The sequence below is a fragment of the Bufo gargarizans genome, chromosome 3 (genome assembly GCF_014858855.1).
Source record: "Bufo gargarizans isolate SCDJY-AF-19 chromosome 3, ASM1485885v1, whole genome shotgun sequence".
NCBI lineage: Eukaryota > Metazoa > Chordata > Amphibia > Anura > Bufonidae > Bufo > Bufo gargarizans.
Window position 1 is genome coordinate 457,724,865 of NC_058082.1, and position 24,619 is coordinate 457,749,483.

At 46.8% G+C, this 24,619-nt stretch overlaps 1 protein-coding gene across 1 annotated transcript in view; it reads left to right on the forward strand.

Annotated features, from left to right (window-relative positions):
- Window positions 1-24,619, forward strand: part of LOC122931669 (amine oxidase [flavin-containing] B-like) — a 110,585-nt gene that overhangs the window by 23,209 nt on the left and 62,757 nt on the right. Inside the window, exons 5-7 of the mRNA XM_044285739.1 lie at window positions 6,637-6,644; window positions 12,229-12,320; window positions 14,213-14,354. Of these exons, the coding sequence (XP_044141674.1) occupies window positions 6,637-6,644; window positions 12,229-12,320; window positions 14,213-14,354 (242 nt within the window). The remainder of the gene's footprint in view (window positions 1-6,636; window positions 6,645-12,228; window positions 12,321-14,212; window positions 14,355-24,619) is intronic.

A 24,619-nucleotide genomic window follows, 5' to 3' on the forward strand; every position in this document is an offset into this window, starting at 1 on the left:
AGCACTCACGATTGAGCAACTTTTTCTTGTGATCGCCGCCTCTGCTTCGTCTGTTAACCCTTTCTACTCCTTGTACTGACATGCTGTCTGTATTACCATTGTGAACAGCAGCAAAATGCAGACTTGCGGCAGAAACATTTTTTATTTTAGCATGGGGTACATCAGAAATGTGACGGCATATTCAAACTTTTCTTGCTGTGGATGAGCGCGACATTCTCCAGTGTTGTTTTCCACATTAAGTACAGCTCTGGACACTGTTGCCCCCCTCACACACAACAAAATCCGGAAAATCAACAGACAACCCTGGCACACCAACCTGACCAAAAAACTCAGACAAGCTTCCAGGGCTGCTGAGCGGCGATGGAAGAAATCCCATTCTAAAGATTATTTCACCGCATACAAGCAATCCCTCCTCATATTCAAATCCTCACTCGCTGATGCAAAACAGGCCTACTTCTCATCTCTCATATCTTCCCTGTCACACAGCCCAAAACAACTTTTTAGCACTTTTAACTCCCTTCTCCGTCCCCCAGCTCCCCCACCCTCTCCTCTCTTCTCAGCTGAGGACTTTGCCAAATATTTCAAACAAAAGATAGTCCACATCAGAGAAAGCTTTACTACACAGTCCCCACAGACCCTCTACACAACTGCTCGGTCCTCTTCTCCCAAAACCCGCTTCTCTACCATTACAGAAGTAAAACTCTCCACTTTACTCTCCAAATCTCATCTGACCACCTGTGCACTTGACCCAATCCCATCCCACCTCATCCCTAACCTCACCGCAGTGTTTATCCCAGCCCTAACTCATCTCAACCTATCACTAAACTCTGGTGTCTTCACCTCTGCTTTTAAACATGCTACCATTACACCCATCCTCAAAAAGCCTTCACTTGACCCATCTGCCTTGTCCAGTTATCGCCCCATATCACTTCTTCCATATGCCTCAAAGCTACTTGAACAACATGTCCATTCAGAACTGTCCTCCCACCTCTCCTCCCTCTTTGACCGCCTACAATCTTTCTTCCGACCCCATCACTCGACCGAGACTGCCCTTACCAAAGTCACCAATGACCTATTGACAGCCAAAACCAAGAAACAATACTCTGTCCTCCTTCTCCTTGACCTGTCCTCTGCCTTCGACACTGTTGACCACTCCCCTCTGTTGCAAACCCTCTCATCCCTTGGCATCACTGACCTGGCCCTCTCCTGGATCACATCATACCTCACAGACCGGACGTTTAGTGTCTCCCACTCCCGCACCACCTCCTCGTCTCATTCCCTCTCTGTTGGTGTCCCGCAAGGCTCTGTCCTAGGACCTCTGCTCTTCTCTATCTACACTTTTGGCCTGGGACAGCTCATAGAGTCCCATGGCTTTCAGTATCACTCCTACGCTGATGACACACAAATCTACCTCTCTGGTCCAGACATCACCACCTTACTATCAAGAATCCCACAATGTCTATCTTCTATATCCTCCTTCTTCGCCTCTCACTTTCTTAATTTTAACATGGATAAGACAGAATTCATAATCTTTTCCCCATCTTGTTCAACCCCCCCAACAGACCTGTCTATCATGATCAATGGCTGCACACTCTCCCCAGTCAACAAAGCCCGCTGCCTTGGAGTGACCTTGGATTCTGCCCTTTCCTTCCGACCGCACATCCAAGCCCTTTCCACCACCTGCCGCCTCCAACCTTAAAAACATCTCCCGCATCTGCGCTTTCCTTAACTTTGAATCTGCGAAAATACTTGTACATGCCCTTATTATCTCCCGCCTAGACTACTGCAACATTCTTCTCTGTGGCCTTCCATCCAGCACTCTCGCAACCCTCCAATCTATCCTCAACTCTGCTGCCCGACTAATCCACCTCTCACCCTATTATTCCTCTGCCTCTCCCCTTTGCCAATCCCTTCACTGGCTCCCCATTGCCCAACAAATTCACTTTAAAGTACTTACAAATACATACAAGGCTGTCCATAACCTGTCCCCTCCCTACATCTCTGAGCTACTTTCCCGATACACCCCCACACGCACTCTCCGATCCTCACAAGACCTCCTTCTCTCCTCTCCTCTTGTTGCCTCTTCCCACAATCGACTCCAGGATTTCTCCCGTGCATCCCCCATACTCTGGAACTCGCTACCCCAACATATCAGACTCTCACCTACAGTGGAATCCTTCAAAAGAAACCTGAAAACCCACCTCTTCAGACAAGCCTACAACTAGTGACCCTGCTGCCTCTATACCGCCATGACCAACTTAACCTGCACCTACTGTGTCCTTCTCCCATACCATGTAGATTGTAAGCCCTCACGGGCAGGGCCCTCTCTCCTTCTGTACCAGTTTGTAACTCATTTTGTTTATGATTAGTGCAATTGTCTGTATTATGTATGTGCACCCCTTATCATATGTACAGCGCTATGGAATGAATGGCGCTTTAATAATAAATATTAATAATAATAATTGAAGGTTCAGGCTACAGAAATTGTGGGTAGGAAAAGGGGGTGGGGCTATGTTAGCTCCACCCACAACAGGCCTACCTTATGCTAGTCACTGTCTATCATCATAGTATTAATAAAAAAGTTTGGCACTCCACTTAGTTATGTTGCTCATTGATGGGGTGGGAACCTAGTATAATCAGATTCTGTGAAATCACGGCATTCAAGTTGTTTACAAGTGAAACTGTGTTTTATAAAATACTGTTTCACTGATATACAACTTGACTGTCCATCATCAGACCTGAGGAGGGGGGGAGATGGAGCAATGTCACTGATGTCAGGTCAGTGACAGATTAGTGCAGCCGCTCTGGCAGGGGCCCTGGGTGATGAAGTACAGTGACTGATAGCTATGCCGCTGGCTCCTGTGAGTAATTAATTAAAATATAATTAATTAACATCATCAATTAAGCCTTGGCAAAGAGACTTGTCATTTGATTGTTTTTTTTTTGCTTTAATTTTCTGAATATGTGTTCTGCATTTGTTATCACATAATTATAGAAACATGTAACATCTCTGCATTTGCTTTAATATGAAGGATTTTCACTTCTATAGTAATTGCTTACTTAATACTGGCACATGATGGGGGGGACTTACTTAATACTGGCACATGATGGGGGGACTTACTTAATACTGGCACATGATGGGGGGGACTTACTTAATACTAGCACATGATCGGGGGGACTTACTTAATACTGGCACATGATGGGGGGGCATAATACTGGCACATGATGGGGGGCATAATACTGGCACATGGGGGGGCTTAATACTGGCACGTGATGGGGGGGGCTTAATACTGGCACGTGATGGGGGGGCTTATTACTGGCACGTAATGGGGAGCTTATTACTGGCACGTAATGGGGGGGCTTATTACTGGCACGTAATGGGGGGCTTATTACTGGCACGTAATGGGGGGCTTATTAATGGCACGTAATGGGGGTCTTATTACTGGCACGTAATGGGGGGGCTTATTACTGGCACGTAATGGGGGGCTTATTACTGGTACGTAATGGGGGGCTTATTACTGGCACGTAATGGGGGGTCTTATTATTGGTGGGCACTATAGGGGCATCTACTGAGGCCATGTTTTATATGGGGGCTCTGTACAGTAGCATTTTATACTGGGACACATTATGGTGGGTACTATGGGGAAGGGGGGAGAGGAGTACTATGGAGTCATCTACGGGGCACTAAGAAGGGGTAATTTTTACTTGCAAATTATGGGGGACACTGAGGGCATCTACTGGGGTATTTTATACTGGTACATTATGGGGGGCACTAGGAGGAAGGGGGAGAGGATTATGGGGGACATTAGCTCAACTGGGGGCATAAGGGGGTATTTTTTGCATTGTCACATTATAAGGAGAATTATTTCTACTGGGGGGCATTATGGTGGGTTTTATTACTCCCCCATGGTATGACCCCCTAGTAGCAGCACCATCCTCTCCCTGCTCTGCTATCCCTCTGCCCCTTCTCCAAATCCTTATTATGAAATCTTTCTCATTAGGATAAAACACAACATCAGCTCCGCCGAGCCCCCGGCCAAAGTGTGGAAGTGGCGTCCGAGATCCCCAAGGGCCAAGCCAAGTAACTGTAAGTGTTCATGTAAAATATGCTTGTTATACACACATAGCCTACACTGTGCCTCACAATATACAGTATACCTCTACACTGTGCCCCACAATATACAGTATACCGCTACACTGTGCCCCACAATATACAGTATACCGCTACACTGTGCCCCACAATAAACAGTATACCGCTACACTGTGCCCCACAATATAAAGTATACCTCTACACTGTGCCCCACAATATACAGTATACCTCTACACTGTGCCCCACAATATACAGTATACCTCTACACTGTGCCCCACAATATACAGTATACCTCTACACTGTGCCCCACAATATACAGTATACCTCTACACTGTGCCCCATAATATACAGTATACCTCTACACTGTGCCCCACAATATACAGTATACCTCTACTCTGTGTAGTCTGTTCTATAAGCACTCTTGTTCTGTGGCGGCGGACAGAAAATAATCTGGAAGTGCCCCTCCCGAGTCCAGGCACTGGATCCGCCACTGGTCTGAACTGCTCCCAGGAGTGTACATTTCTTCTAAACTGTAATCCGTATCTGACCTGCAGAAATCAGCACTCGCTCGATAACAACTAACAGGCAGTACCTGTAGGCTGTAGCCTGGCCCTGTTACTGAAGCTAGCCGAGTGGTGTAAGGTTAAGGTACTACTAGAGATGAGCGGCCGCTTAATCCTGATTTAAAGTAAAAGTTACTGCAGGATATGGATTACAGTTTAGAAATGTCAAATGTACACTCCTGTGAGAGGCGTGGAGGGAGATCTGTGGATGACACTGTTATGGAGGGGGAAATGGGGATGACACTGTCATGGGGTGGATCTGTGGATGACACGTGTTAAGGCCGATTCATTGGCCTGTATTTGTGGGAGGGGCATGGTTGCCTATATCATGGCACCTCTGCCCCTCCTTCAATGAACGTTGTGTCAAACGCTGGCCTTCGTTCCGTGTGTGAAGATTGCGTCTGGTCCTAGAAGTTCGTTTTCTGCGCAAAGCAAGCTACTAGATCAGGTAAGTGACTGCCACATTGCAGTCTCGGTTCACAAGTCCGGCCGGCAGTGCCGGCTCTCTAGGTAAGAGGGGGCCACACTGCACCGGAGCGTCTGCCAGGCAGCGCCGGCTCCCACGTGGCATGAATCGTAGGGTGCAGGGATCAGCGCGATCCCTATTCAAATTTCTCTCCTCCCTTAACGTCTGGCACGGGCCGCTGTGCCATTAGTTGGGCAGGGTCCGCGGCAGCAGATTGGTTCTTTCCCCCTCATGCCCCCCATGCCCGTACTGGCCCTTGTCATGTTGCGGCGCACTCACCTCAGCGTCCTGCTTGCGGTCTCCTCTGCTGTCTGCCCATGCTGTGTGTGGCCGGTTACTGTGTGGGCTCCCCCTGGTGGCTGCTGGAGTCAATGCAGTCCATGGAGCAGTGTTGGATGATGCAGGCTCCCTCCGGTGGTGACTGCCGGCAGTGCAGTCCATGACTCTGTGCTCTGTGTTGGCTCCATCTAGTGGCCACCAGGAGTTATGACCACAAAAAAAAAGAATGGAAAAAAAAAGTGTATAAATTAAAAAAAATTGAAAAAATAAGAAAACAAAATGTGTTATAAAAAAAAAAGAGGGAATAATTATAAGAGTATAACTCATGCTTGATTGATGGAGTTTAGGGAGGGGGCGATATACTTGTTCAGTGCTAGTTAGAGGATCTCTGTATTGTTGGACGCACGCCTCTATGCTTGGCGCTATGACGTACGCGAGGATCTTACATGTGATTTTTATTCCAGGATTTGTCTCGTCCTTCATACACATTCTGCACGTTGTTCAACCATCAGGGTACAGTATGGCAGTAGCTATGTCGTGGTACTATTCCATTCTCTCCTTCTGGTAGTGGGTCAGTTGTGCCACGGTCAGACTCACCATTCACCGGGGTGTTCTAGGTTCAGCTATCGCTTCTCCTTGGCTCAGGTTCTCTCGTCCTTTCACTTGTATTCTTCACAGTTGCATGGGTCTCGGCCTACTCACAGCCACGTCACATCGTTCAGGTGTCGGTTGACAGTCAGGAGTTGATTTATGCATACTGTATCCACAGGGTATGTCACGTGCTTCAGACATAGTGGAGGCTTTGGTCGACGAGAACCCCGCCAGGATGTCAGAAGGGGGCAGTTTGTCGTCTCTTCGCACTTGGACCGTCCCTAGGCTGATGTCAAAATTGTCCAGACGGGGTACTTCGTATCCCGCTTCTGCTAGGAAGGCTGAGTTATACCGGTTATTGGTCGTTAACTCAGGCCCTCAGCAGCAGGAAGAAGTCTCCGCGGTCACTGTTCAGAACTCTCTGACACAAATCCATCTGTTGTTGAATAACTTGACTTCGTCTGTCACGGATGTGCAAACCAGGTTGCAATCGGTTGAGTCTCGTTGTTTTGCCACTACTCCGCATACCATCAATGCTGTTGTTCCATCCACATCTACGGCGACAGGGGCAGGTATCCTTGTGACAGCGCCCGGTATTATGCCGGCACATTTTGTTCCTGCCAATCTAAAGAAGGACATCCTGGAAGGTAGAGATGTCAATCTAGCATCCTTACTGGTCGCTACCCGGGATCTTTCTGATAGTAGGGTAATTGCCTGTGGGGATGTGTCAGTGATCCTGAAAGGCCGAGACCACAGGCTGAACCGCAAGCTCACGGTACCTGAGTTTGTGCTTGTATTTAGTTTGTACAGAGACGTAATCTGTTCAGTTCGTCCCGAGAGAAGGGAAGAACTTGATTTGTACTTGTTCAGGATAACGGAGTTGGGGTACAAGTATGGTGGTAGTTCCTTCTACGACTACCATTGTTCTTTCTCGGCCAAGGCAGCTGCCACCTTAAGTCAGTTCCAGTTTCTTACTAACTGGGCCAATATTGATACAGAGATTTTTTGTAGGCATTTCGCCGGGCTTAAGGCACCATCATGCTCCCTGTGCCAATCAATTGACCATTCCACGGTGTGGTGTCATAAGGCTGCTCAGAGTGAAGGGTCTAGTTCTACAGGTCCTGTTCCCGGCCCGTCCGATTCACACAAATACTCTGGTTTAGTTGACAAGCTGGGTAGACCCATCAAACTACTCGGAAGGTCACAGATTTGTAATAATTTCAACTATGCATCCTGTAACTTGAGTCAGTGCCGCTTGCTACACATATGTACTAACTGCTTCAGAGCCCACCCTAAAGTAGTCTGTTCATTAAAAGCAGATAATAATTACATGTGTGTTGTTAATATAGTTCGGTTGCAGCAGTTCCTACGCAGGTACCCTGACCCAGGCTTTGTGGAGTTCCTTAGTACAGGATTCGCGTTCGGTTTCCACACTGGGATGGTGGCCCTTCCAGATTCCACACACGAATGCAGGAACCTACAGTCCGCTGACCAACACCCTGATGTCTCAGATAGGTTAATAGCAGCGGAATTAGTCAAAGGTTTCCTGATAGGCCCTTTTTCATCATCACCCTTTGATAGGTGGAGAATCAGCCCGATAGGAGTCGTGTTTGGCAAATTCAGTAACAAAGAGAGGTTGATTATCGACCTGTCCGCCCCGCATGGTACCCCTATACCTAGCATCAACTCTCTCATTCCATCAGAAGAGGTTAGCATGAGATATGCCATCGCTCTTATCTTACAGTTAGGTCCCAGCACCATCCTTTCTAAAGCCGATATTGCAGACGCCTTCAAATTACTACCGATCAAACCATCCCTCTGGCAATGGTATGGCATCAAATGGAGGGGCCTTTATTATTTTGCTTCCAATCTCACATTCGGGTCTAAGAGTAGCCCGTGGTTATTTGACCAATTAGCCAAGGCTCTCCACTGGATTTTAGTCCATGAATTCCACTGTAGCAATGTTATTCACTACCTGGATGATTTTTTAATTGTTGAGCGTCCTGACGCTCCCCCCATAGACCTTCATTTGCTACTGGAGTGTTTCAGACAATTGGGGGTTCCTGTCTCTCCCAAGAAAGTGGAAGGTCCCTCCGCAGTCATCACATTCCTTGGTATAGTATTGGACACCCAGAACATGGTTGCCAGGTTGCCAAGGGACAAATTACAGAGAATCAGGGAAGCCGTTCATAATTTCACATCTACTAGAGTGGTTAAAACAGTTCAGCTACAGTCCCTGTTAGGTATGCTGAACTTTGCGATGCGCATAATTCCGCAAGGTAGGGCATTTGTATCTCGTTTACTTTCACTCTTTCCTACAGCCCCTTCCCAGGATAGCAGCATAGGTCTGGACGATATGGTCATGGCTGACTTGAACATGTGGGATCAATTTCTCACGCAATGGAATGGCATCTCGCTCTTTGTTCCCACAATATCCAACAACTCCCCCGTAATTTTGTCCAACGCTGCTGCCAATACAGGTTTCGCAGCTATTTTTGGCAACCATTGGTTAGCAGAGAGATGGCCAATCGAAGTTAGTTCCATTCCTGGGTTTTTCCGTACCTCAGCAGTTTTTGAACTCTACCCCTTAGTGGCAGCATCCTATACCTGGGGTCAAAGTTGGTCAGGTCAGACTGTGTCCTTCGTGTCCGATAATGCAGCCGTCATCGAGATTCTCAATAGTGGTTCTTCTAAGTCTCCATATGTCATGTTATTTCTTAGGCGCCTGGTCCTTCTGTCATTACAACACCAGTTTCGTTACATAGCTTCACATATAGCCGGTAACCACAACGCAGCAGCCGACGCGTTATCTCGTTTTAATTTTACCCTCTTTTCACAGATCTGTCCAGAACCAGCCGCCATCGGGAGCCCAGTCCCTCTATACGCTGCTCTAATCCTTCCATAGACGCTCATCTCGCCACCGCTCGGTCACGGTCAAGTCCTACCTTGCAGGGGTGCAACATTTTAGAGCCATGAGTTTCACCCAGCCAGGTTCATTGTTTTTAATCCATAACATTAATGCTACTCTGAGGGGTCTCGAGAAAAGCGACTGCGAGTCACGCACTCTCCGGCTACCAGTCACTGGCCAGCTTTTCCGCGACCTTTCCAACTTGTTAGACAAAAAACCATTCGGTGCCCTGCATAGTTTGATAATAAAAGCTGCCATGTACCTGGCCTTTTACGGGTTTTTGAGACCGGCCGAGTTTACTTCCCCGGCTAACAGTAGCAGATACGTCACTCTCGGTCAGCTCTCGGCTTCCAGAAATGGTTTCATACTCTCGCTACTCACCTCCAAGACCTCTCAGGTAGGCCCCCCGACCCAGGTGTTTTTCTTCCTGACCTCTCATCATTGGTGTCCCGTGCGCGTGCTACAACAGCTTCTGTCCTCTTTGCCAAACAAGTCGCCCGGCAGTCCTTTGCTACCATTCAATAATACTCGCCTTACCTGTCCCCAATTCATAACTCATATTCATGTTTTACTGACTAATCTGGCAGTAGACCCGTCCTCATAATCCTGGCATTCGTTTCGCATAGGGGCGGCATCCGCCGCATCAAGGAATCGGGTTCCAGTACATATAATTAAAAGACTAGGACATTGGCGTTCGTCCTGTTTCAGCCGCTACATTCCTTGTCCGTATACTGAAATAAATCTTGCTTGTCCGAATTTGTTGTTATGAATAAATGTTTGTAGCATTCCGATATGATAGAAATTGTTGTTCTTTTTGGCCTCCTTCAGCTATGCCTTCAACGTCACGGTTTCGGCATAACTCTAACCGCTTTAGCCAGCCAGCAGGTAGGAGTCCTTCTTCGTGAGTGCCTGACCACAAGTGTTAAGGCCGATTCATTGGCCTGTATTTGTGGGAGGGGCACGGTTGCCTATATCATGGCACCTCTGCCCCTCCTTCAATGAACGTTGTGTCAAACTCTCCCACCCTACCCCTCCTCAATCTCAGCTTCACACCAAGGGGATGGCCTCCTTCAGCTATCCCTTCAATGTCACGGTTTCGGCATAACTCTAACCGCTTTAGCCAGCCAGCAGGTAGGAGTCCTTCTTCGTGAGTGCCCGACCACAAATAAGATGCTATACACGGTATGTGGCATCCACAGCCCCCCCCCCCCCCCCATAGCAGTGTCACCCACAGATCCCCCTCTCTATAAAAGTGTCATCCACAGACAGCTGGACTTTTCTTCCCTGTTGCGGTTTTAGGTATTGGGTAAAGTATCACAACATTTCTAAGTGTACTTGAGTAAATGTATCATTGTTATAGCTGCCCCCCTACTTTTGTCCTGGCCCCCAGTGTGCCCCCCCAAAGTTTGAAAGCTAGAGACACCTCTGTGTGACACTGCTTTTTTTTTATATACTGTATAGATATCAAAAGGATAATTCAAGGTAGCACAAAATTTAACCAAAGTATGGATTGCCCGCAATAAGACGCAACCCACCGTCTTGAAATACAAAGAAAAGACTGCAGCACTTCCAATCAGCGAAAAAAGATGTAAGGTCCATTTTTCACCCATGCGACGTTTCAGTCCGCTTTCTGAGACTTGTATTTCAAGACGGTGGGTTGCGTCTTATTGCGGGCAATCCATACTTTGGTTACAATTTTGTGCTGCCTTGAATTTTCCTTTTGATATATATATATATATATATATATATATATATATATATATATATATGAAGAAAATCTGCGTCACATCAAGATGAAGTAAAAAAAAAAAAGTGGTGTCTGTTATTCACCCAAGTGGTGATGTTTCAGTTCTCTTACTGGGGCTAAGCGGATTGTTTCCAGTAAAAGAACTGAAACATCACTAAAGGACACCTGTACCCTACCCTTATAGAAATATCTTTCTTATTTTTTATTTTTTTTTCCTACCTGACTAATCTAGTTGGGGCAAATGATAGATAATATGGAGAGCTATATATCTATATACTATGTATAAAGATATAGAGAGAAGTGTCACACTGTGTCTTCAGTCCTCCTTCACTGGATCGCTGTGAAGGAGGAAGGGGGGCTGAAATAAGGACAGGAGTGCTGTGTCATGTAAACATTTGACCACCACGATTGGACAATCGTGGTGGTCAACAGAATATATTCTGCCCAGAAACTTAGTTATCCCTGGGCAGAAGAAGATCGAGGCATGTCTTTTACTTTTTGATGCCCGGGAGGAGGAGGGGGGAGGAGGAGGGAGGAGGAGTGAGTCGGGGCCAGGCTGAAGCTGAAGGGGAGCGCCGGTTCATGTAAGCCATATGACCACCACGATTGGCCAAAAATCATGGTGGTCAAAAGAGACTATTCTGCCCAGAAACTCAGTTATCCCTGGGCAGAAGAAGATCGAGGCATATTTTAATTGTTATCGATGTCCAGGAGGAGGAGGAGTGAGGAGGAGTGAGTCGGAAGCTGAAGGGGAGCGCCGATTTATGTAAGCCATATGACCACCACGATTGAACAAAAATCGTGGTGGTCAACAGAAAATATTCTGCCCAGAAACCGAAGCTAAAGGCTCGGTTATCTCTGGGCAGAAGCAGGAAGCTGATTTCATTGCGGGGAAGCGTTGCATAAAGCAGTGAAGCAGCGCTTTCTCTAATTAAAGGTCCCGACGTCTATATACGTGATAACTGCATGGGGCATGTGTAGTTATCACGTATATCGACAGATTGCGGACGTGAAGGGGTTAATAGGAGCTGACCAAAACTATTAACCCCCGTATGCTAAACGGTAGAGTTAGTGACCGACCAGGGAAGGTTTAATAGGTATAATTTTCTGTTGTCTGAACCTGAGTCTTGTAGTCTGGTGTATCCTGTAGTCTGAAAAATAGTCCTAGAAAACCCCTCTAAGCATGCTAATTTAAAGTTTCTTTCTTTTTAGAGATTTATGTTACATTAATTAAAGGCACAAGAATTGTTTGCTATATATTTTATATGTGCTTGTTTTTTGGTTTGTATGCCTTTTTGGGGAAGTCGGCATATGGCTGTTGTACTTCTAATGCATTTCATACTTTTTATGCAGCTTCAGAATTTACATAGTCTATATCATTTCATACAAATTAATTCATAAAATGTTATATATTCATGTAATGAACTTATAGCTATAAACAGAATTGTTCAATTAAAGCCAAGTATTTTATTTTAAAATTATTTTTATTTTTAACTAACAACGATGCCAGTGCCTAGGGGTAAATACAGCTCTGGTAAAGAGGAAAATTGTAAATGATGGTAACTATTTATTTTTTTCATTCAGATTCCAGTTGACTCTCCTTGGGAAGCACCACATGCTGAAGAGTGGGACAAAATGACAATGAAGGAGTTTATAGACAAAGTTTGTTGGACAAAGTAATAATTACGTTTTCAGTATATTGTAAGACCATAGTTAATTTTGAAAATATGCAAAATGATTAGTATTTGCAAGCAGTTTCCTGTCTAGTGAAGTCCCAGTATCTGTAATAAAGGGATGGTCAGGATTGAAAAGGAATCTGTCACCGGTTTTCTGCTGCCCTAACTAAGCGCAGCATAAACTTATTACAGTTCTTCTTATTAAAACAGTGGGCCACTTTATTGAACTGACCCAGCAATTTTGCTAAAGTCCTGCACCTGGCTGTCCTCAACCATCACAGCCATCATTAACATGTTTTTTGTGCAGCTCAGTCCAATTATATTGATTGGGATTGAACTGCAACGCCAAACACAGCTACTATACAGTGTACAGCTGCAACACTCGTCCCAGTGGGGCAGCCCCCTCAAATAGCTGAACCCCCACCAGTCGGCTATTGCTGAACTATACTGAGGATGGAGAACCAAGACCGTATGCTACAGATGTTCTGCCTGATAATACAGAAAAGACTTAGAAAAGACTGATTGTTAGGCACTGTTTCCCTAGCGACCAGATGGGATTGGTCAGCTGCTATCCATCCCAGGCTTCACTATTAGGCCTCATGTACACAGCCCCAATTTGCGGTCCCCAATGCACCGGCACCATCTGTGCAGCTGCAGCATTGCAGCAGAGGGATCTAGAGCCATTCAACTTGAATATTTTTATTTCGTGAATATGTTCTATTTTTATATTGTGCAGAGGCACGGAAAGAAACCCCACGGAATGGGTCCGCGTCTGTGATGCGGTGCACAAACTTCCGGTGCCCATATATATTGTAGACCCGCTGTTTGCGGAGCACAATATGGGCATGGCTGGGCAACGGCCGTGTGCATGAGGCCTTAATTGGATTTTTCTATATAGCATCTTTGGGAGGTGTATTTGTGATTCTATGTATCAATTAAAAGGGTTTTCCAAGACTTTTCTACAGATGACTTTTCCTCTGAATAGGTCATCAGTATCTGATCGGTGGGGGTCCGACTCCCGCTGATTAGCTTTTTGAGAATGCCTTGGCGCTCGCAGTAGTGCCAAGGGATATGTCATCAGTAGAAAAGTCTAGGAAAACCCCTTTAAACGTAAAACCTTGTCTTTAGGTGATGTTGTCATGTTAAAGTTCAGTGCAAAAAACACACAAATCTGTTTCTACACAGACACTGACAGACAAAGTGAGATACTGCTGCTGGTAGTAATGCTCTATATCCTGCATATGTTCTTCTCCTCAATACACTGCTATTCACCTGTTAGATACCTGGGCAGTTAACTGAATCCAGGTCACATGATACTTGTGAGGGTCACATGACGGCTCACATGACTGACACAATGTTTAATCCTTTCCAGCTCTTATAGTGGATGCATATTACAGGACTTAAATGGGCCATACCATTTTTCTTCTTTAGGGAGAGGCAGCTTTATGGATATATTAATGGTCTGCAAGCAAAATTTTAAATAGATGTATATTAGAAAGTTGTTCAATATCTGGTTCTCTAAATAAATAAATGTAATCATTAAAACTGGAATACCTCTTTAAGGGGGTTCTCCCTATAGGCTGTGGACACATATGGAATATTGACAAATGTCTCATAATTAGAGGTCCCAGCGGCCAACCCTGCACCCATCAGGCATATCCATTTGGTACAGTATGTGGTAAATGTCTTTGTTATGAAAATCCCTTTTAACTAAACTGATGTAAAATCCCTGTGACTACCTGATCCTGCTGTCGTGCCATTTTTGACATGTATGGCCATATTTGGTTGAGATTACACTTTATTACAGTATTTATTATGGTCTCCACATTTGTAGATGAAGAATGCTTTAATAAGACTGTATGTAAAATCAACATTTACATGTATTTTAACAGGGCAGCTAAACAAATTGCTGAGCTTTTTGTAAATGTGAATGTCACTTCTGAAACACAAAATGTTTCTGTCCTATGGTACCTCTGGTGTACAAAACTCAGTGGCGGAACACAACGAATGTTTTCAGTGGAAAATGGAGCACAGGTAATTCATGTTTTATAGTGCAAATACAAGATTCAATATGTAACTAAAAGTCACAAATGTTGGCTCATGCCATTTTTGGACATAAATTGCAACTTTTTGTGATTTCAACACCGTTCTCGCCATTTGTGGTGTGGAAGGCTATGTTAATTAGACACACACCAGATTTATCAACTGCGACTTTTTTAAAAGGGAGGAGCCAAAAATAGAGTAACATGTGTAGACTGCAGTGTTATTTATAAAGATGCACCAAATGTATTAAACAATGTACGACCTTTGGTAAAATACAATGCAGACAAAAAAATGACTTAAAAAGTTTCCCTATGATAAATTCTCCTCATAAAATGTAAAAATAGCAATGGCGGGTGAAATTCGAAACTGTGCCATAATTTAAGCAGAAGCCAATTCTCTGCTGTAAGACAGAGAATCGCTAACCTCAGTTATTGCCAGGAAAGCATGTCTGCCCATAAAAAGGCTCAAAGTTCAAAGTAATACTACATAGACAGGAATAAGTACAACTTTTCTAAAGTGCAGCCTGATTTTTACTCTGAGCAGAGTAGTAGAGTCATACTCTCCTGTTTCAAATTCAGGATTTTCGCTGCCCGGAGTGCAGAAGTACTAATGTTACAGAGTATAATAGAGACTTGTGCGTCTGTAGAATATGTTCTGAATGTGACATGAGGAAGCTTGATCGTAGCATCTCTCTCCTTGTAAACCTCGCACTCTCTTCACAGATCCAAAATAGTTAGGACACATTTTATAAAATAACTCTTGACATATGATAAGTTCTAGTAAAGCTCAAAGAGTTGTATGAGTGAAAAATTCATGCAACCCCTATACATGTGGTAAAATAACACAAGAATAGATACTCAACCCTTTTCACCTCTGCTTCTTCCAACACTGAGCTTTGGTCTTCCCCACTGGTTTGTTTTTCTGGTTGCAGCAGTTAGGTTTCAAGCACATAGGTCACTGCTGCAGCCAATCACTGGCCTCAGCAGTGATGTCCTGTATATTCTGTGTACAGAATGTCACCACTGATTCCAAGAAGATGTCGTCAGCGTTAGGGACTTAGAATACCCTTTAAAGACTGTCAGAAAGTTATTTTAAAACATCGATTAGCCACCTCTGGAACTCCCAGCTGTTCAGAAACTACAACTCCCAGTATGCTTCATTCACTTATGTAGGAGTAAGAACAGCCAAGCATGTTTGCATGCTGAGAGTTGTAGTTTTGCAGCAGATAGAGTACCGAAGGTTGCTGATCCCTGTTTTAAAGGTTAATGTCAGAAAATGATCCATTGTTTGAATTTAGGTTTTATGTGAATTAAAACGTTAAACATATTTTGGTATAGTTAAAAAACACTTCTTAAAATCTTTTACTTTTCACTCTGGTCACTCAGCCTTACAATTGACTCAGACTTCCCATTCTGTAGATATCAATTCTTAGTAGTCATCACTAGAGTTGAGCGAACACCTGGATGTTCGGGTTCGAGAAGTTCGGCCGAACATCCCGGAAATGTTCGGGTTCGGGATCCGAACCCGATCCGAACTTCGTCCCGAACCCGAACCCCATTGAAGTCAATGGGGACCCGAACTTTTCGGCACTAAAAAGGCTGTAAAACAGCCCAGGAAAGAGCTAGAGGGCTGCAAAAGGGCTGCAACATGTAGGTAAATCCCCTGCAAACAAATGTGGATAGGGAAATGAATTAAAATAAAAATTAAATAAATAAAAATTAACCAAAATCAATTGGAGAGAGGTCCCATAGCAGAGAATCTGGCTTCCCGTCACCCACCACTGGAACAGTCCATTCTCAGATATTTAGGCCCCGGCACCCAGGCAGAGGAGAGAGGTCCCGTAACAGAGAATCTGGCTTCATGTCAGCAGAGAATTAGTCTGCATGTCATAGCAGAGAATGAGGCTTCACGTCAGCCACCACTGCAACAGTCCATTGGCATATATTTAGGCCCAGCACCCAGGCAGAGGAGGGAGGTCCCGTAACAGAGAATCTGGCTTCATGTCAGCAGAGAATCAGTCTGCATGTCATAGCAGAGAATGAGGCTTCACGTCAGCCACCACTGCAACAGTCCATTGGCATATATTTAGGCCCAGCACACACAGGCAGAGGAGAGAGGTCCCTTAACAGAGAATCTGTCTTCATGTCAGCAGAGAATTAGTCTGCATGTCATAGCAGAGAATGAGGCTTCACGTCAGCCACCACTGCAACAGTCCATTGGCATATATTTAGGCCCAGCACCCAGGCAGAGGAGGGAGGTCCCGTAACAGAGAATCTGGCTTCATGTCAGCAGAGAAACAGTCTGCATGTCATAGCAGAGAATGAGGCTTCACGTCAGCCACCACTGCAACAGTCCATTGGCATATATTTAGGCCCAGCACACACACAGGCAGAGGAGAGAGGTCCCGTAACAGAGAATCTGGCTTCATGTCAGCAGAGAATCAGTCTGCATGTCATAGCAGAGAATGAGGCTTCACGTCAGCCACCACTGCAACAGTCCATTGGCATATATTTAGGCCCAGCACCCAGGCAGAGGAGGGAGGTCCCGTAACAGAGAATCTGTCTTCATGTCAGCAGAGAATCAGTCTGCATGTCATAGCAGAGAATGAGGCTTCACGTCAGCCACCACTGCAACAGTCCATTGGCATATATTTAGGCCCAGCACACACACAGGCAGAGGAGAGAGGTCCCGTAACAGAGAATCTGTCTTCATGTCAGCAGAGAATTAGTCTGCATGTCATAGCAGAGAATGAGGCTTCACGTCAGCCACCACTGCAACAGTCCATTGGCATATATTTAGGCCCAGCACACACACAGGCAGAGGAGAGAGGTCCCGTAACACAGAATCTGGCTTCATGTCAGCAGAGAATCAGTCTGCATGTCATAGCAGAGAATGAGGCTTCACGTCAGCCACCACTGCAACAGTCCATTGGCATATATTTAGGCCCAGCACACACACAGGCAGAGGAGAGAGGTCCCGTAACAGAGAATCTGTCTTCATGTCAGCAGAGAATCAGTCTGCATGTCATAGCAGAGAATGAGGCTTCACGTCAGCCACCACTGCAACAGTCCATTGGCATATATTTAGGCCCAGCACCCAGGCAGAGGAGGGAGGTCCCGTAACAGAGAATCTGGCTTCATGTCAGCAGAGAATCAGTCTGCATGTCATAGCAGAGAATGAGGCTTCACGTCAGCCACCACTGCAACAGTCCATTGGCATATATTTAGGCCCAGCACCCAGGCAGAGGAGGGAGGTCCCGTAACAGAGAATCTGTCTTCATGTCAGCAGAGAATCAGTCTGCATGTCATAGCAGAGAATGAGGCTTCACGTCAGCCACCACTGCAACAGTCCATTGGCATATATTTAGGCCCAGCACACACACAGGCAGAGGAGAGAGGTCCCGTAACAGAGAATCTGTCTTCATGTCAGCAGAGAATTAGTCTGCATGTCATAGCAGAGAATGAGGCTTCACGTCAGCCACCACTGCAACAGTCCATTGGCATATATTTAGGCCCAGCACACACACAGGCAGAGGAGAGAGGTCCCGTAACAGAGAATCTGGCTTCATGTCAGCAGAGAATCAGTCTGCATGTCATAGCAGAGAATGAGGCTTCACGTCAGCCACCACTGCAACAGTCCATTGGCATATATTTAGGCCCAGCACACACACAGGCAGAGGAGAGAGGTCCCGTAACAGAGAATCTGTCTTCATGTCAGCAGAGAATTAGTCTGCATGTCATAGCAGAGAATGAGGCTTCACGTCAGCCACCACTGCAACAGTCCATTGGCATATATTTAGGCCCAGCACACACACAGGCAGAGGAGAGAGGTCCCGTAACAGACAATCTGGCTTCATGTCAGCAGAGAATCATTCTGCATGTCATAGCAGAGAATCAGGCTTCACGTCACCCAAAATTGGAACAGTCCATTGGCATATATTTAGGCCCCGGCACCCAGACACAGGAGAGGTTCATTCAACTTTGGGTAGCCTCGCAATATAATGGTAAAATGAAAATAAAAATAGGATTGAATGAGGAAGTGCCCTGGAGTCCAATAATATATGGTTAAGGGGAGGTAGTTAATGTCTAATCTGGACAAGGGACGGACAGATCCTGTGGGATCCATGCCTGGTTCATTTTTATGAACGTCAGCTTGTCCACATTGGCTGTAGACAGGCGGCTGCGTTTGTCTGTAATGACGCCCCCTGCCGTGCTGAATACACGTTCAGACAAAACGCTGGCCGCCGGGCAGGCCAGCACCTCCAAGGCATAAAAGGCTAGCTCTGGCCACGTGGACAATTTAGAGACCCAGAAGTTGAATGGGGCCGAACCATCAGTCAGTACGTGGAGGGGTGTGCACACGTACTGTTCCACCATGTTAGTGAAATGTTGCCTCCTGCTAACACGTTGCGTATCAGGTGGTGGTGCAGTTAGCTGTGGCGTGTTGACAAAAGTTTTCCACATCTCTGCCATGCTAACCCTGCCCTCAGAGGAGCTGGCCGTGACACAGCTGCCTTGGCGACCTCTTGCTCCTCCTCTGCCTTGGCCTTGGGCTTCCACTTGTTCCCCTGTGACATTTGGGAATGCTCTCAGTAGCGCATCTACCAACGTGCGCTTGTACTCGCGCATCTTCCTATCACGCTCCAGTGCAGGAAGTAAGGTGGGCACATTGTCTTTGTAGTGTGGATCCAGCAGGGTGGCAACCCAGTAGTCCGCACAGGTTAAAATGTGGGCAACTCTGCTGTCGTTGCGCAGGCACTGCAGCATGTAGTCGCTCATGTGTGCCAGGCTGCCCAGGGGTAAGGACAAGCTGTCCTCTGTGGGAGGCGTATCGTCATCGTCCTGCCTTTCCCCCCAGCCACGCACCAGTGATGGACCCGAGCTGCGTTGGGTGCCACCCCGCTGTGACCATGCTTCATCCTCATCCTCCTCCACCTCCTCCTCATCCTCGTCCTCCTCGTCCTCCAGTAGTGGGCCCTGTCTGGCCACATTTGTACCTGGCCTCTGCTGTTGCCAAAAACCTCCCTCTGAGTCACTTCGAAGAGACTGGCCTGAAAGTGCTAAAAATGACCCCTCTTCCTCCTCCTCCTCCTGGGCCACCTCCTCTTGCATCATCGCCCTAAGTGTTTTCTCAAGGAGACATAGAAGTGGTATTGTAACGCTGATAACGGCGTCATCGCCACTGGCCATGTTGGTGGAGTACTCGAAACAGCGCAACAGGGCACACAGGTCTCGCATGGAGGCCCAGTCATTGGTGGTGAAGTGGTGCTGTTCTTAGTGCGACTGACCCGTGCGTGCTGCAGCTGAAACTCCACTATGGCCTGCTGCTGCTCGCACAGTCTGTCCAGCATGTGCAAGGTGGAGTTCCACCTGGTGGGCACGTCGCATATGAGGCGGTGAGCGGGAAGGCCGAAGTTACGCTGTAGCGCAGACAGGCGAGCAGCAGCAGGATGTGAACGCCGGAAGCGCGAACAGACGGCCCGCACTTTATGCAGCAGCTCTGACATGTCGGGGTAGTTGTGAATGAACTTCTGCACCACCAAATTCAGCACATGCGCCAAGCAAGGGATGTGCGTCAAATTGGCTAGTCCCAGAGCTGCAACGAGATTTCGCCCATTATCGCACACCACCAGGCCGGGCTTGAGGCTCACCGGCAGCAACCACTCGTCGGTCTGTTGTTCTATACCCCGCCACAACTCCTGTGCGGTGTGGGGCCTGTCCCCCAAACATATGAGTTTCAGAATGGCCTGCTGATGTTTACCCCGGGCTGTGCTGAAGTTGGTGGTGAAGGTGTGTGGCTGACTGGATGAGCAGGTGGAAGAAGAGGAGGAGGAAGCCGAGAAGGAGGAGGTGGCAACAGGAGGCAAAGAATGTTGCCCTGCGATCCTTGGCGGCGGAAGGACGTGTGCCAAACAGCTCTCCGCCTGGGGCCCAGCTGCCACTACATTTACCCAGTGTGCAGTTAGGGAGATATAGCGTCCCTGGCCGTGCTTACTGGTCCACGTATCTGTGGTTAGGTGGACCTTGCCACAGATGGCGTTGCGCAGTGCACACTTGATTTTATCGGATACTTGCTTGTGCAGGGAAGGCACGGCTCTCTTGGAGAAGTAGTGGCGGCTGGGAACAACATACTGTGGGACAGCAAGCGACATGAGCTGTTTGAAGCTGTCTGTGTCCACCAGCCTAAATGACAGCATTTCATAGGCCAGTAGTTTAGAAATGCTGGCATTCAGGGCCAGGGATCGAGGGTGGCTAGGTGGGAATTTACGCTTTCTCTCAAATGTTTGTGAGATGGAGAGCTGAACGCTGGCGTGTGACATGGTTGAGACGCTTGGTGACGGAGGTGGTGGTGGTGGTGTTGGTGGTACATCCCCTGTTTGCTGGGCGGCAGGTGCCAACGTTCCTCCAGAGGCGGAGGAAGAGGCCGAGGCGACAGCAGCAGAAGAGGCCGAGGCGGCAGCAGCAGAAGAGGTAGCAGGGGGAGCCTGAGTGACTTCCTTGGTTTTAAGGTGTTTACTCCACTGCAGTTCATGCTTTGCATGCAGGTGCCTGGTCATGCAGGTTGTGCTCAGGTTCAGAACGTTAATGCCTCACTTAAGGCTCTGATGGCACAGCGTGCAAACCACTCGGGTCTTGTCGTCAGCACATTGTTTGAAGAAGTGCCATGCCAGGGAACTCCTTGAAGCTGCCTTTGGGGTGCTCGGTCCCAGATGGCGGCGGGCAGTAGCAGGCGGAGTCTCTTGGCGGCGGGTGTTCTGCTTTTGCCCACTGCTCCCTCTTTTGCTACGCTGTTGGCTCGGTCTCACCACTGCCTCTTCCTCCGAACTGTGAAAGTCAGTGGCACGACCTTCATTCCATGTGGGGTCTAGGACCTCATCATCCCCTGCATCGTCTTCCACCCAGTCTTGATCCCTGACCTCCTGTTCAGTCTGCACACTGCAGAAAGACGCAGCAGTTGGCACCTGTGTTTCGTCATCATCAGAGACATGCTGAGGTGGTATTCCCATGTCCTCATCATCAGGAAACATAAGTGGTTGTGCGTCAGTGCATTCTATATCTTTCACCGCTGGGGAAGGGCTAGGTGGATGCCCTTGGGAAACCCTGCCAGCGGAGTCTTCAAACAGCATAAGAGACTGCTGCATAACTTGAGGCTGAGACAGTTTCCCTGGTATGCATGGGGGTGATGTGACAGACTGATGGGGTTGGTTTTCAGGCGCCATCTGTGCGCTTTCTGCAGAAGACTGGGTGGGAGATAATGTGAACGTGCTGGATCCACTGTCGGCCACCCAATTGACTAATGCCTGTACCTGCTCAGGCCTTACCATCCTTAGAACGGCATTGGGCCCCACCATATATCGCTGGTAATTCTGGCGGCTACTGGGACCTGAGGTAGTTGGTACACTAGGACGTGTGGATGTGGCAGAACGGCCACGTCCTCTCCCAGCACTAGAGGGTCCACTAACACCACCACGACCATGTCCACGTCCGCATCCCTTACTATGTTTACTGTTTTACTGATGTTTTTCTCATTGTTATGGTTCACCACAACAACAAAAATATTATTTGGCCCAATGTATTGTATTCAAATTCAGCGGGATATAAATTTGAGGCCTAGTATTTAGGCGCTGGGTGACCGGTATGGATTTAGTGACAGAATTAGACTTGGAAATGCACAGTAGCGTGTGTGTGAAGTTATTCTGAATGACCCTATGTGCACCTTGAATATTATATACCCTTTTAGGGATAGATTTCAAATAGCTCTGATATAGCAGGAACCACTAAATTATGAAATTGCTAAATTGGGAATTGTACTTCAACCCAGAACAAAAAATGTGCTTTGACGGACACTAAATAACTTTCCCAGCCACAACAGGACAGCGGTAACGAGAGATTTAGCGGGATATAAATTTGAGGCCTAGTATTTAGGCGCTGGGTGACCGGTATGGATTTAGCGACAGAATTAGACTTGGAAATGCACAGTAGCGTGTGTGTGAAGTTATTCTGAATGACCCTATGTGCACCTTGAATATTATATACCCTTTTAGGGATAGATTTCAAATAGCTCTGATATAGCAGGAACCACTAAATTATGAAATTGCTAAATTGGGAATTGTACTTCAACCCAGAACAAAAAATGTGCTTTGACGGACACTAAATAACTTTCCCAGCCACAACAGGACAGCGGTAACGAGAGATTTAGCGGGATATAAATTTGAGGCCTAGTATTTAGGCGCTGGGTGACCGGTATGGATTTAGTGACAGAATTAGACTTGGAAATGCACAGTAGCGTGTGTGTGAAGTTATTCTGAATGACCCTATGTGCACCTTGAATATTATATACCCTTTTAGGGATAGATTTCAAATAGCTCTGATATAGCAGAAACCACTAAATTATGAAATTGCTAAATTGGGAATTGTATTTCAACCCAGAACAAAAAATGTGCTTTGACGGACACTAAATAACTTTCCCAGCCACAACAGGACAGCGGTAACGAGAGATTTAGCGGGATATAAATTTGAGGCCTAGTATTTAGGCGCTGGGTGACCGGTATGGATTTAGTGACAGAATTAGACTGGGATATGGCCAAAAAATAACCACACTATTGCTGGTTAAATGCACTTGGTGACGGGCGCAGCTTGCCCCTGATTTAGTATATGGCCAAAAAATGAACAGACTATTGCTGGTTAAATGCACTTGGTGTCACAGCTTGACGAACCACACTACTGAGGGTTAAATGCACTTGGTGACGGGCGCAGCTTGCCCCTGATGTAGTATATGGCCAAAAAATGAACAGACTATTGCTGGTTAAATGCACTTGGTGACGGACGCAGCTTGCCCCTGATTTAGTATATGGCCAAAAAATGAACAGACTATTGCTGGTTAAATGCACTTGGTGTGATAGCTTGACCAACCACACTACTGAGGGTTAAATGCACTTGGTGACGGGCGCAGCTTGCCCCTGATGTAGTATATGGCCAAAAAATTAACAGACTATTGCTGGTTAAATGCACTTGGTGACGGGCGCAGCTTGCCCCTGATTTAGTATATGGCCAAAAAATGAACAGACTATTGCTGGTTAAATGCACTTGGTGTCACAGCTTGATGAACCACACTACTGAGGGTTAAATGCACTTGGTGACGGGCGCAGCTTGCCCCTGATGTAGTATATGGCCAAAAAATGAACAGACTATTGCTGGTTAAATGCACTTGGTGACGGGCGCAGCTTGCCCCTGATTTAGTATATGGCCAAAAAATGAACAGACTATTGCTGGTTAAATGCACTTGGTGTGATAGCTTGACCAACCACACTACTGAGGGTTAAATGCACTTGGTGACGGGCGCAGCTTGCCCCTGATGTAGTATATGGCCAAAAAATGAACAGACTATTGCTGGTTAAATGCACTTGGTGTCACAGCTTGACGAACCACACTACTGAGGGTTAAATGAACTTGGTGACGGGCGCAGCTTGCCCCTGATGTAGTATATGGCCAAAAAATGAACAGACTATTGCTGGTTAAATGCACTTGGTGTGACAGCTTCACCCTGATGTAGGCTTTAGCCAAAAAACAACCACACCATTGAGGGTTAAATGCACTTGGTGACAGGCGCAGCTTGCCCCTGATTTAGTATATGGCCAAAAAATGAACAGACTATTGCTGGTTAAATGCACTTGGTGTGATAGCTTCACCCTGATGTAGGCTTTAGCCAAAAAACAACCACACCATTGAGGGTTAAATGCACTTGGTCGCAGCTTGGATGCACTTGGTCGCAGCACCGCACAAGACACAAAATGGCCGCCGATCACCCCAGAAAAAAGTGACTGACAAACGGTCTGGGCAGCCTAAAAACAGTGAGTGAGCATTTGAATTTCAGAAGCTCAATGATGCACAGCTGCAGATCGATCGATTAATCAAGTGAAGTCCTTTGGAGGAGTTAATCTGCCTAATCTCGCCCTACTGTCGCATCCGCAACCTCTCCCTACGCTAATCAGAGCAGAGTGACGGGCGGCGCTATGTGACTCCAGCTTAAATAGAGGCTGGGTCACATGGTGCTCTGGCCAATCACAGCCATGCCAATAGTAGGCATGGCTGTGACGGCCTCTTGGGGCAAGTAGTATGACGCTTGTTGATTGGCTGCTTTGCAGCCTTTCAAAAAGCGCCAAGAAAGCGTCACAAAAGCGCCAAGAAAGCGACGAACACCGAACCCGAACCCGGACTTTTACGAAAATGTCCGGGTTCGGGTCCGTGTCACGGACA